This window comes from Stylophora pistillata, chromosome 4, assembly GCF_964205215.1.
Source record: "Stylophora pistillata chromosome 4, jaStyPist1.2, whole genome shotgun sequence".
Classification (NCBI taxonomy): domain Eukaryota; kingdom Metazoa; phylum Cnidaria; class Anthozoa; order Scleractinia; family Pocilloporidae; genus Stylophora; species Stylophora pistillata.
Genome location: NC_142522.1, coordinates 6,785,505 through 6,800,000, shown reverse-complemented (window position 1 = coordinate 6,800,000; position 14,496 = coordinate 6,785,505). Strand labels below are relative to the sequence as shown.

The window sequence follows — 14,496 nt, the reverse complement described above, 5'->3', positions numbered from 1 at the left end:
TTCTCCTTTATTAATTGTAAACTGCCGCCGGCAGTCTGGAAAAGTCCCCCGCACAGTGTTGTAAAGCGCATTAGAGCATTTACATGGAAATGCGCTATAGAAATTGATCTATATTACTATATATTACTATATTATTATTTGTCCAAAAGCCCATTCAAACCTCATCAAATCCCACTGGGCTTAGGGCAGAGGAATTCTGACAAATCCTCTACCCCTGGATGCAACAATAAGGAACAGTGTATCCGTTAACGCCCAAATTTACGAATTTAATAGACAAAATCTAGTTCCTTGCTTTGCTTAGGCCCGTTTTAAACGTCGAATTTCACATGTGTCGAGTCTAATGCTAATGGAAAAAATGTTGTCCTCGCGCTCTTTGGGTTCCCGTGGGTGCCTCGGAGTGGGCTGCTGATTGACGCATAAAACGGAAAACTAGGACAAAAAATCGAATTTTCAGTGCTTTTCGATTCAATATCATTAAACTGAACCCAAAACAAACAATACAATCACAGCCAATCAAAGCAAAGTTCATAATCATAAAGAGCCGCTGGGAACAAAAAGAAAATGCACGTGAAAACCACCAAGGGCGGGAAAACGCGGGATTATTAGTCACATCACGATTGGTTTTGAAGCGCATTTCAATCAAGTGTCGTAAAATCAAAACCAAAGTAATCTCAACAGCCAATAATGAGGAAAATCTCAAGTACCAATGGGGGCTCGAAATAAAAATAAACAAACTGCTTGAAGCGCGGGAAATTTACCGGTGACCAAGTCGCGCTTTTTTTTAATTTTGAATCTGATTGGTTGACCATCGATCAATCACACGGCAGTGTAAAGCAGAGCCAATGCAATCCCTAATTACTTCGGAGAGTGAATTGAAAATTGCTCTAACCTGCATTTGATAGGTTACGAAAATAATTAATCGACAATGTCCTCTCAAAATCAAAACAACGGCGGTTTACCTATTTTTCAGATACCTGTTTCGTCCATACTCAAAGCATGTCTGCTCTGGGGTCAACATCGTCTGGGTTCTGTTCGTTGTCATTGGATTGAGTTCAGCTTATTTTCACGCAACACTTAGTCTCGTGGGACAGCTTCTGGACGAACTGGCCATTTTGTGGGTTTTAATGGTAGCACTCGCCTTGTGGACACCAAAATGGATGCTTGCTCTCAGTCCGTTTGGAGGAGACAGGTATTTATAGGTCGTACAAGAAGTTGAGGCAGTGAAAAAAAAATGAGATTTTGACACGAATAGCACTTTAACTTTTCTCCCTTTTTTTTTGCTTTTTTTTCGCTCTTTCTCTCTCCTTTTCAATTCTCTTTTCTTCGTATTAGTTCTTACATCAGTTCAACCAGAAAACAATTTTTCGTTTTTTGCTCGTAACATTTGGGCCATCTCAGGTGTGAGTTTTGAATAACATCGTCCAGCATGATCAGCCTTGAAGATTTTTTCCTCTCAGACGTACTTCGCTTCAACCGTCCAAAAGTTACATACATCACAGAAATCTCATACAGCACAGTACATGCAGTAAGGTCGGGTGGCGCTTTGTGCCGGGTTATGGCCCATTTGAAGTTACTCTCATATTTCCTTCACATTGGTTACGCGATATGTCAACTAATTTTGACGTTGATTGCAGTTGTTTCGGCCTCTTGACCAACATTTTACTACCCCAACATATCTCTTCGATTTGCACCTTTTTGTGCATCTTCGGGGGAATTACTAATATTTGCCATGATTATGCCGATTTTCATTACGCTCAGAGAAACATTCCAGTACGCTGTCCTCGCCCTGTCCTTGGTCTGTACGTGGTTAGGATTTGTCTATCCAGTGGCGAATGCATTTGTTTTGATGGCGTTTGGAGCTCCATTCCTCCTCATGCTATTTGCTGAACTTAAAAGGTGACTCAGTTGCACAACTGACTGACTGTAATGATTCAAAAAAGCACTCTCATTCCAATAAGCGCTCCCTCTCAAGTAAGCACCCCCCTCGAATCTGTTTTTGTCAATAAGCGCCCCTACTTTAAATAACTGCTTAAGCACCCTCATTGCAAATGTGCTCCTCTTCAGTTTCAGTAATAGCAACAACAGAGTACAATCCTTACCATTATCATTCGAATATTAACCAATATTAACCATTTATAGCTCCTGATATAGTTCCTTAAAAAAAAAAACATCAAAGCTCTGCTGTTTCTCAAAAAAGGAAATAAGCGCTTTGTCCCTAATAAGCACCCTGTTTCGAATAAACGCCCTCCCTAGAGGTACGTACAACTAACGATAATTCTATCATTTTTCCCTTTCTTTACTTTGCAGATGTAAAGATTTAAAAGTTAAAAGATTGGGATTCACATGTGTTACATGGTGGTTTGCTGCTGTTGTTTTCTGGATAAATGATCGTGCATTCTGCGACATTTGGCGGTCTGTCTCTTTCCCATACCTTCACTGCGCATGGCACATTTTAATTTTTATAGCATGTTACACTGGTTGCGTTCTGGGTTCATATTTCTACGCTGCAACAGAGTTTCCTCAATTGCGTCCGGCTTTATCCTTCTGGCCTCGTTGGTCCTGCGAGTGGGGAGTTCCTTATGTGGTATTAAAGGGGGTAACAATGGAAGAAAATCCCTGATGAAAATTCTGTTATGGAGAGAACGATCTGAGCAGCAACCGAGAGAGACACTTTGTCCTGAGCTCTAACTTCTTGGCAGTAATAGGGTTACCACAATCACTTCTCGCCCTGGTCTTGCTTTTAAGCGAGGGGGAAGGCCTACACACGTACGCCGTGTCTAAGGTGATAACACAGGAAAAAAAAATTTTAGAAAATTCTACTTAGGAGAAGAAATTATACCGGGCTCTTATATCTCATCTACAAAAGAGACTCCAAAACCACCTCTCGTTCCTGTTCTTGCTGAAGTGATTAACGTTTAAATTCTCCCCGTAATATCCATGCACTGTACAGCAAACATGTAAAGAGAATATTCAAATTTATCGAGTAGAAGTTTCTATCTTGATCTAAAACTAAATTCTTGTTAGTAATTTACACAGATATGTGTGGAAGCTGGAGGGAAGAATTAGGAGTCATATCCTGAGAGTTCAGGGGTTGAAGGTGGTACCGAAGAAAAAGAAACTTCTGAAAAAAAATTCTCCATTGCAGAAGAAACTGTCCCGAGTTCTTGCATCTAAGCTACAACAAAGTTTTACAAAGTTATGCCTCGCTCTGTTCTAGTTGGTTCAGCGAATGAACAATCCTGTACATGTCTGTCGCGGTTAAGATGGTACCCTAGGTAAGAAGCTACTGTCGAAATTCGACATCGCAGAGGAAGCTGTCCTTTAGCTGCGACGAAGTTTCCTCTGTTAAGCCTCGTTCCGTTCCTGCTGGACGAGTCCCATACATGTTATCGTGCTGGGGTTACTACCACAGAAAAGAAACTCCTGAACGAATTCTAAATGACAGAAGAAACTTAGTCCTGGGGCCCGTTTCTCGAACGTCCCAATAGATACCGAAAATCCTCTTTTTGCTCGCCCTCTTAACATTCAAGGTCGAGATATATAGATAGCTTTGAAATTCAAAAAAACAAACATATCCACGAAACAGATGGGCTGTCATTTGAGCTAAGGCCTACGCCTCTATTCCCAAGCTACAGGTTTTAAAACATTGCTTCCAGTCCATAAAAAGGAGAGGAGTTTCAAGAGATAGGCTGTTACGTTTAAGCTGCCACAGAGCTGCTTCAGGTAGTCTATGAACCAGTACGACATGAACCAATGCAGGGCTTTCGAATTGTCAAGCGAGACGAACGCCCTTTATGGGCAAGGAAACTTTATGCGTATTATGGGTGGGTGGATGGATGATAATTCCGGAGCAAAACTACATACGTATATAACTTGGATACATCAACAAAGTTGAAATGGTAAATTGGCCACCGTAACGATTACAAAAGCTGACGTTTCGAGCGTTAGCCCTTCGTCGGAGCGAAGGTATACAATGACAGGGTGTAGGTAACTACATAAAAAAATAAACAAATAAAAATAAAATAAGAAAAAAATCAACAAAACAAAAAAAAAAAAAAAAGGAAGAGGCCACATCCTGGCTTATACTGTCAAAGTCACCAATCACATTGAGGTGGTGCTTCAAGAAACAATTCAACTGTGTGAAGGCTGTGCCTGGGTTGAATAAAACCTTCAATTCCATGATATCATCAAATTTCATATACACTTTATTAATTAAATTCTAACAATTAATTTAAACATACAAAACGCTACATGTGCTGTTAGATAAATAGGAAGGGTCTGAAAATTTATATCATGTAACGTTTAAGAATGTTAATAAAATTTGGAGATGGTGAAGCAATGCCAATTTCAGACTGGTAAATGCAATAACATGGCGCAGTAGCTTAAGTCGTTATTAAAATTTAAATATGTACATGAAAGTAGTATGTCATGCTTAATGAAGTTCACTTCTCATTAAAGGTTGTGGTAAGAAAGCTTTACGAATCTGCACTTGTTAATCGAACGCTATGGTGACCGAACGTCATCAGAAAAGTACCGCGTTTCATGAAGACTCTTCGAATCTTTTTTTTTTTTTTTGGTCAACACATGTACACTGAAAATCTTAAGTATTTTTAAAAACAGCAGTGAGACGAATTTCTCTCCAAATTCTGACGAGTACGCAATATATACACGATCGATATGTACACAATATAGACACGATCACGTACGGCTCTTCCGTTAAAGAATATTAAACGTGGAAGGCAGTTGGATAGTATACCTATATCCTTGTCTATAGCGTATCGTCTACTCGTACAAGACACAAGTGAGTTGGTGTACGGTCTTGCTTTGATAAAAGCCAGGTTTGCCGTAGTCGAGGTTGTGAAAGCTGGCAAGTGCTCGTGTTCAATTTTGCATTTGCATAACAAAATGGTAATTGGCGCGGTTTCAAAAACAACTTTAAATCAGGTAACCTTGATGCTCTCCAGACTTGGTGATAAATTCAGTGTATGCCACGCCTACAATAAAACCAGTTAACACGAATTATTAGCTGTAACATGACCGCACAAATCCCAATACTAAGCTGCACTGTGAATTCGAGATCATCTATGAATGTATGCGCAATAACGACTGAACGGTTTCAGACATAAAACGGGGACACGCGAAATTTAGTGATCAACTTTTCTTTCCTCTTCCTTTGTTTCTTTACGTCATCTATAGCGTGAAGAGATGACAGTTTTGTGTGCGCTTACCTTTTTGCGCGCGCTACGTGATGAGCAGGGAGGTCGCGAGGGGCGCTTAAAACTAGCCTCCGACCCCCGGGGGGGGAACTCCCATATGAAGCAGACGGGGATGCTCGTCGTCTCGCTTAGGGGTGTAAATTTTGGATTTTGGTCTCGCTTAGGGTGTTCCAGGCAAAGTGCCAATATTTTAAGTCGCTAAGGTCTCGTTTAGGGTTCCGCGAAGAAATACAGAATTACGCAAAGAGAAACAGAAGTAAAATTTTCTTTTTAACTTGTTTTGTTTACCGTATTACCTCAACATTAACTAGTTTTCTATTTTACCAAGTGCCAAAGAGACAATGCATGAACATGAGCGGTCTCTTTTAGGGGTCAAAATTTGCTTAAGCCACTGCCAGATGGTCTCCTTTAGGGGTTAAATTGAAAGTTTCCGAAGAGCATCCCCGTCTGATTCGCATGTGTGTCCCCCTTCCCCGGGCTCCGACCCAAGCGCCTCTCGCAGCTTTGCCGTTCATCGCTTCAACTCATAGAAAACTGCCAGCGACGCAAAGTGCGTCATATAAAATATGCACACGTTTTGGGAAACGTCAGATGATGGAAAGCGTAAACTACGAGCAGCGCATCTACATGTACTTTCTTAATTGCACTTACCAGCCTGAATTTCATTTTGATGTTTTCAAAATTTTCAACACTACAGACAGCTTTGGCCACATTATTACCATCAAAAGGTTCTAATGACAAAACAAGAAAAGGAATTACTTATTAAAGCTACAGAAGTTGGCCACAAAAACGCTCATAATTGGAAACAAAAACAGACATAACTGACTGTTTCCCTCGCAATCAGACATTAAATGCGTACTGCGTGGAGAAAATAACTCACCTTCTACGAAAATCAACTTCCTTTTCCATTCTGAATCTCTTGGATAAGCAGCACCCATTGCGATGCTAATATAATCAGTACTCCAGCTACGTAAGGAGGAAAACAGAAGTGAAAGTTAGGAATACATAACTAAAAACAACACCCTTTCTCTGCTAAGATCTCACTATACTAATTCTCCTTACTGTCTGCCAGACAATTCTTGTGATGTTCCTTCGGAGAATTTGGTATTGGAACAACTAACAATTCCCTTATGATTTCTGTAAACTTGTAAACCAACTTTTTTTCTTAGTTAAGACATGACCCACCTAGATTAGCCAGCTACCTGTGGGCATGTCCAATTTGTTAAAATAGTCATTAGATATTAGAATAAATAAAGGTTGCTGTTGTTGTTGTTGTTGCTTAATGATATTTTTCTCTATTCTTGTCACCTGTCTGCTTGATATTGTATTGATACTGTTGGGAGAAATTCTGTCTTGGTCACTCAGGGAGCGAAAGGGTCAAATGAGTGTAACAGATGTCACTGTATGTTTTGTATCTGTTCAGCACCAAAAGATCATTGAAATCATACCTAAATTCCATTGCATAATATTTGAAGAATCCAATAAATAGCTCTCCTATAGATTGCCTGTTCTCTGATCTGTGAATTATGTGGCCAAAATTAGTATAAAGGACTAAAAATTGTTGGTATGTCACTGTGAATACATTTGGATTGGCACAATAATGCAGAAGGAAACGTGGTATTAACTTACTTGTTACAGACCATATGTTTACATGGATTCTGTGTCAAAAGGCTTGAGAAGTCACTTGTGTATCTGAACAATGCCTGTTAAATATTACAAAACAAAAAAACACCAAAATATTACATTTTAACAAAGAAGCTTTTCAAAAACAACACACACACACATGAAAGTATTTCTCATGTTTCTCCTCTTGTTGTCGTGCATCTTATGACCAAGATCTGGTTATAACTTCTCCCCTCTAGCTGCTTCTCATTCCTTGACAAGAACATATGAGAACTTGGTGTTAGATCAAGATGTAACAACTTCTAACTGATAAGTTTGAGTGTCCTCATTACACATTTGCTTTCCAGGCAATGTATGTATATTATATACAGTGTATGTAGCAAGACCTTACATGTTCATCAACTCTGGGACTTGAAGGGTTCATAGTCAAATGCAATAATTAGACAAAATGATATCCAGTTAAGGATATTCTTCTATACAAAAAAAGGTGTGCATATAGGCACATGTCGTACGTACTGGATATTGCCTTTGTAAGACAGGAACTACAGCAGGTTTACATACACCTGACAAAGAAAAAAACAGATTGCATTCAGAAATAATTCTTGAATAACTACACCAAGAACATTTCATCTTCCCCTCTCCCCAGTTATAAATTTCTGGATATGCTCATGTACTTGTACAAATGTGTGTGTCAGGGGAGCTTCCTTACTCACACTCACTTACTAAGAGCTAACCAAATGCACCATAACAACTTTAAAATACATGTAAAAATTAATGTATCTTAAGGTTGATTTCAGAAATACCTTGTAGATAGTGAATGACCATAAGAGCAAGAGCATAACTAGAGAGTGTCCCCAGGCTGGCATCATTGATGTCATGTGTTTTTGCCCACCTCTTAACTAACATCACCAGCGGCTGGACACGATAATCCACTGATGTAAAGATAAATGAAGGAATAAATGAATAAAGAAATACATGGTACATAAATTAATCAGCATGAATGAATAAATTAAAACCTGCTGATCCCTAGAAGCGACTAGCATCTAATTTCTCCTTACAAGATCACCTCTGAATCAAATGTTAGGGTCATAAGGAAAAAAAAAATTTGCGCAACCTAAGAAGCTAATGAGTGTTGAATGCATTTTCCTGACAGCACCACAGGAAATTTATACAGAAGAGTGTAGAGAACATGCATACTGACATTAGAAGAGTATAGAGAACATGCATACTGACATTAGAAGAGTATAGAGAACATGCATACTGACATTAGAAGAGTATAGAGAACATCCATACTGACATTAGAAGAGTATAGAGAACATGCATACTGACATTAGAAGAGTATAGAGAACATGCATACTGACATTACAAGAGTATAGAGAACATGCATACTGACATTGGGGTGTAAAGAGTTCATCAAAAAGCAAATGTGATAAAGCATGCATGTTTTTCATTTTAATATTATTAGTACTAGGTGTGCTGCAAGTGAAGGAAATAAAACACATTACTATAAACTTCATTGTGGAAAGATAATAGATTAGCACAAAAGGATGCCACCAAAACCTCATGCTGTGCAGCTTAGTCTGTATCAGCTTAGAAAAAAATAGCCCATTTCCAAATTTCCTTCAGCCTCTTTTTCAAAGCGAGTCCTGGTGCTCATCCTTTCATATGATAATAAGTTTTCATTCACATGCAAATGAAACTCAGTTTCATATGTATGGTTGAGCACCAAGCCTCGTTTTGAAAAAGAGGCCAAACGTAAATCGGGAATGGCCTATTATGAACATGTGAAAGTGCATGATCTTAGCACAACAGTTTTAACCAACTGAAGAATGAAAATCAACAGAAATTCTAATTCAAGACAATCATAACTTGCCTCCACAGTAGGCTCTTAGCAAGTGAGTGTTCCTCAAACCCTGAAAAATAAAAACAAACTTTAAGTTAAAATTAAGCAACACAAGAAACAGGTCTAAAAGTTCAACCTCTGAACACAATTTACAACAAGGGCTGAGATATAGTAGAACTCTGCCACCTCAAACTCCTAAAGGACACAAAAAATGGTTCAAGTTCGTGGAGCTTTGAGTTAGCTGATAGTAAATGACTGAAAAAATGGGTTGAAGGAAATTAGTTCTTGTTTGAGTTTAGCCTGAAATAGTACACATAGATTCCTTTTCAGCTAACACCTATTTCTCACATCTTTATCACAAAAAAGAAAGATTGAAAGCAAACAAACAACAACTTACCACAATGTTATTAATGTTGATGTCACACTCACAGCCACTACAGAAGAAACAGACACAGAATTAATTGTAGCAATATGAGCAGCCAGTGATAAAGAGTTAAGACCTAGAAACTGTTTTGGGTTGAAGGCTACAGCTGTAGCTCATAAAGCGAAGGTGTCTTTTAGACCCCCACTATAAACATGTACAATTTGGATATATCAACAAAGTTGAATTGGTAAATTGGCCACCGTAACGATTACAAAAGCTGACGTTTCGAGCGTTAGCCCTTCGTCAGCCTTTAAACATGTACAAACTTGTTATAAGCCTGCCGAGCTCTCACCTGATCATATCCTTGAATTTTAAAATTGGTACACCAGCAGGAATAACTGTGCATCTACTAAGGAAGGCTGTTGAACAATTCATATATGTGAGATGAGATGGACTCTTTGCATACAACATGTACAGTACATGACACTGCATGGTCCCCTTAGACAAATCAATACTGCAAAATTATAGTGAAGTTTTTGTCTACAATGACACATAGAAAAGCTCCAGCTTCCATAAACATAGATGTATATCACAGGGTGACACATCACTAAAGAAGTGTTAAACTTGGAATTCTTAATGAGACTGCCTGACTGATAACTCACTGTTTTTAGGGTCATTACTCAATACTCTCTGAATTTTCCCCAAAATTGGCAGAGCTTCTCGTCTGTTGTTTGACTAAAATCAAATTAAATTGACAACAATTTTATTAGAAGTAACTTAGGAAAAGAACTTCATAAGAGAAACTTACAGTCATATACTATAATCTCACCTGCTGTAGATGTTTTAAAATCAAACAGAAATCAGCATCACTAGTATTGCCACCAAAGCCATTGCTTGACGAGCCACAGAGATGTAAAGAACAACCTGAAAAAAGAAAACAATTTTACAACTGATCTGAACTTAACCCATTTACACTTGTGATCTACATAACAGACCACCTCCTTGTTAGCTCAATGGATAGAGCGCTGGACTGCTGTGTGGGAGGTCGAGGGTTCAAACACCCGCTGGACCAACACTCAAGGTCTTAAAATAATTGAGAAGAATATGCTACCTTTCTATGACATCAAGAAATGGTTAGATATTCTAGTCTTCTCGGATAGGGACGAACAAATGGAGGTCCCATCTCCTACAGGGTTAGGGGTAGGAGACGTTAATTTCCCACGCACGAGATTACTGTGTGATGGATGTCCTCCCCTGGGGTGGGATGGGTGGGATTTATTGAGTGGACTGTGTGATGTGGGATTTATTGGGTGGACTGTGTGATGGATGTCCTCCCCTGGGGGTGGGATGGGTGGGATTTATTGGGTGGACTACTCGCATGGTTCGCATATGTTCCATTCTAGTCCTACCCTACTGCAGTGTCTGTTCTACATTTATATAATTGTGGCTCTGAGTATTTGTTTTTTAATCAAACAGTATCCTCATCACCTTTCTGCTGGAAGATGTATTGTTCAGATAAAGAAAAAAAATTCCTTTTTTTTTCTTTCTTGAAAAAGGACAGATTACTACAGAGCACTTTGTGTAATGTATAGCACCTAACATACAACATCAAACACTATCGTGATGTGACCCCTTCTTCCCCCAAATAAAGGGGACAATCAAAAACTTAGCAAGGGCTAAAATGTCATTCACAATTTTTCTTCTGACATATTACCAAGATTTAATGAATTCTGTTTTGTTACATTTCTTGATTAAAGACCCTCATCATGAAAAAAACTGAAAGTAAGACAGGCTTTCAAAAACATGCACACTACCTACAAGAAGCCTAGAGAAAGACAAGTAATCAAAAACCTCCATCTTAGAGTTTTTTATTGGAAGGGAAGGATGGGAGGCAGGTTTGTTTGGAGCTTTAATCCCTAGAGAGGGGGACTGGAGCCCATTACATGTAAAATTTACAGTAGTGTACATGTACCTGGAAAAAATGGTGACAAAGTTCTTTCTAGAAAAGATTTCAACTTTAATTTCTTTTCCAGTGTCTCAACAGTTTGCACACATTTCAAGCATTCTTCTTGTATCTCTTGGGTAAGCTGAAACAAGAAAAACTATTATTACCAAACACTAAAGGGGTTTTGTGAACATGGAAATGTTGGCAATCAAGGTATCTATTCAACTGGTTTCTATCCTATTTACATAATGCAAGCATCAAAAAAACAATACATGTACATTTTTCTCAATTGTTGTACCTGTAAGTTAGAGTTTAATTTGTTACAACTTGAATAATCAGGCTTTTATTTGATTCTGACTACTCAAGTGTACAGGGTTCAACACAATTGTCTTATGAAAACTGTGTTTCTTGTCACAAAATTGCCAACCAAAGTTCTGCTAATGATCCTCTCTTAACCAGTGAGCTATGAACTGTTACATTACTACATACAGGAATGTATACATGTACAATTGTATCAGCATGAACGCATAAGTCCTAATTAAATATCCCTAATTTATTGAACAATAATTAGGATGTGCTCCTCACACTCCAAGAAAAATACTTACTGTTTCCAGGGTAAAAACAGGTGGTTCTACTTCAAACTGCTGAAATCTCAATGACCTGGCAGTATTATTACATGTAACTTGGGAAGTACTACATCTTTTCACTCGCTTGGTAATGACTTCCTCTTGAAAGCCTGGAGTTACAGTAGAGTGATGACGGCGCTTGGGTGGTCTTCTTCCAGTACTTTCTCTGCTCCAGCCGTTCAGCGCCTTACCATGGCTAAAGCTTTTTGTTCTTTGTTTATTTGTGACATTCACACTTATTGCTGTCTGATCTGAAGAAGTTGCTGAACTTGTACATGTAGATATTGAGGAATTAGAGTTTGTACTTTTTCTGTCACTATACTGAGCATCAAAGTTTGACTTGTATTCTGATGGCATTGATGGCTTAGGGGTTTTCCAGGTGAAAGCAGATAGATCTCTTTCATTAGGCTTAGGAAGGTATTTCTCAAGATCCATAAATGATGGAGTGTATACTAACGGTCTCAGCCAGTTATTTCCTTTCCTTCTGCCTTTCCCAAAGTTTGTCATTGTCTTGATTACATTCTAACAAAAAGTGAAAATAATTATCTGTTATTTGGACTTGCAAACTTAAGGCGACTCCACAGATTTTACCATAACTTGTTCTAAATATGACTGCTATTGGTTAAGAATTTATCTTATGGCCTAACAAAGATTCAGCCACGTTGCAGTTTTGTTTTCACTCCAGTCTTAGTGTTTCATTGACAAAACAAAACTTCCTGTTTTCCTTCCAACCAAACATTATGGGCTGGTTATTTAAACAAAGTTTAGCTGTTGTCAACAAAACCACATTCTAAACTATCTTTGTTTCAGCCAAACCTTTTGTCAGGAAATTTATTTTTGTAAACAGTGTCAAGAGGGCTGGAAGCTGACAATCAAAGGACACTTATTTAATTAACTCAACCCTCTAATGAAAGGAACCAGAGGCCCATTGCCTGGGTAAGGCCGCAATTTTGGTTAGACCTTGTTTATAATTATAACTGGCCTTATGTAAGTGGCAGCCTTGCAGGTTGGTTACTTTCCTTATGAAGATATGAATAAAATTAACCAAATGTGTTTGCTCAGTTGATCACCTTCGTAGTCATATTTAGAAAATATTTCGCTTCAGCCTCTTCGACAAATAATGTTAAAAAACGAAATTCTTGTGTCTATATATATCTAGGATATTGATGTTTCTTGTCATTTTTTCATAGTATCTGATTTATCATCACAGGTTTTTTTTTTTTTTTTTTTTTTACTCATTCAATTACACAGATAATCAAAACAAAAACAAAAACAAGGAGTTAAATATATGTACAAGTATAAAAAAGAGATATCTGAGTAATTAGGCCAGTTTATACAGAATTCTAGATTCCTTATTTTAAATAAACTGCCTGTGATAAAACACAAAAAAATTGAAAACTAACTTAGACAAATAGTAACAACAATACGTAATCAAAAATTATAAAAATTTATCCTTACTTAAGTTAAATTTACTGATATAAAACTGGTTTATTACGAATCAACTTAACGGCCTGCTCCCAGTTGGCTTGTTAGCTCAATTGGTAGAGCGCTGCACTAGTGCTGCACTAGTATCGCAGAGGTAAGTGGTTCGAATCCCGTACAGGCCTGATTTTTTTCAGGTCTGATTTTCGCTATTGCATAAATAGCGCTATCTACTGCGAAGGATCGTGCATCAAACGAATGTCAAGCATGTTGATAAATGGGTCGTCTTCAAGCTCTCAATGGTACGACGAAGTATGAAAAAGTCAGATTCTGAAAGGCTTTGAATCGTGGAAGACGTGTTAGATTAACCATCCGTACAATAATTTGTATAACTCCGCAGCACAAGTTAATTGAACAATTGCAAGCAAGCAAGCTGGCAAAATCTTGTGACAAACAAAGCCTTCAAATAAAGGCAGCACTGAATTACACGTACAACTGGTTCTTGTTTTCTACCCAACTCACACGGCCAAAATGTAACAATCTTACCCCAACGTGCAACGAAAATTAGGTTAAGTCCCATCAAAGACACTATCGGCAGCCATGTTGCCTTCTTGACACTCTCAAGGAAGAGCCTGACATTTGACAAAATGCCGCTGGCACAGTGTACAATTTCAAGCACGGATCTTGACCTCTGAGGTTCCGACAAAATGCGCGAAGACCGAAAAAGTACTGAAGGGTCTCAGCAGAGTTAATTCCCTCTATTAACTCTGGTCTCAGGCAGCGATTAGAAAATCATTGATGTACATTGATGTATAGCTTTAGTTCAACTCACTGTAAACAATAATTTCTTCACTTATATCAGCTTTGTAAGAACAATGGGGGCAGGGGACTCCATATTGCATAAGAGTTTGGTGTGTAGGACTGTTTCCACCGTTTGTTCATCGGCGGAAAACTTGCGTTTTTTAATTTATCTATTTATCTCTTAATTTTTTTTTCAGCTGGTGAGTGAGCTTTAAAAAAAAGGAAGATAAATAAACCTAACAAGGAGTTAGGCAGTGTGTTTGGCAATCAGCGAAATAACAAGACAAGCGATTGGAGAAGTAAAGCGAAGAGAGAGGGGATCGGGGAGATTGTTAAGTTGTTCCTTCCAGAAAAAAAAACCGTTTTTTCCTGTTCTCTTCTTCTTCTTCTTTTGTTGTTGCTATTGTCGTCGTTGTTGTTTCTCTTTGGTTTGTTTGTTTTCTTTAAAATCATATCATTTACCGTTTTGCTTCACCACGATATTCATCGTTGGAATACCTGGTTGCCAGTATAATCACCGTGAATCATCTGTAAGATAATACATTGGGGAACACTTTTGAGTTAGCCCTCTTAGCCCCACAGAGATTTCTTTCTTTAAATCATTATTAACATGCAAGGTGAAATTCAGCATAGAAAGAAAGCTTGGTTGTTGAATG

At 38.2% G+C, this 14,496-nt stretch overlaps 2 protein-coding genes across 2 annotated transcripts in view; one reads left to right on the top strand and one right to left on the bottom strand.

The window, feature by feature from the left end:
* Positions 1 to 4,246, top strand: part of LOC111337478 (alkaline ceramidase 2) — an 8,109-nt gene extending 3,863 nt beyond the window's left edge. Inside the window, exons 3-5 of the mRNA XM_022943788.2 lie at positions 971 to 1,189; positions 1,759 to 1,896; positions 2,308 to 4,246. Coding sequence (XP_022799523.1) covers positions 971 to 1,189; positions 1,759 to 1,896; positions 2,308 to 2,620 — 670 coding nt within the window. The 3' untranslated portion in view covers positions 2,621 to 4,246. The remainder of the gene's footprint in view (positions 1 to 970; positions 1,190 to 1,758; positions 1,897 to 2,307) is intronic.
* LOC111337477 (poly(A) RNA polymerase GLD2) lies at positions 4,187 to 13,690 on the bottom strand. The gene is made up of 15 exons (XM_088759189.1): positions 13,586 to 13,690; positions 11,597 to 12,139; positions 11,019 to 11,133; positions 9,876 to 9,970; positions 9,709 to 9,781; positions 9,399 to 9,465; positions 9,080 to 9,116; positions 8,713 to 8,752; positions 7,643 to 7,771; positions 7,356 to 7,402; positions 6,846 to 6,919; positions 6,665 to 6,733; positions 6,097 to 6,182; positions 5,868 to 5,947; positions 4,187 to 4,994 (listed from the first exon to the last, which is right to left on the bottom strand). Exons 2-15 carry the CDS (start codon positions 12,122 to 12,124, stop codon positions 4,941 to 4,943), a joined length of 1,494 nt encoding a protein of 497 aa, XP_088615315.1. The 5' UTR covers positions 12,125 to 12,139; positions 13,586 to 13,690; the 3' UTR covers positions 4,187 to 4,940.
* Between the last annotated feature and the right edge of the window lie 806 nt (positions 13,691 to 14,496).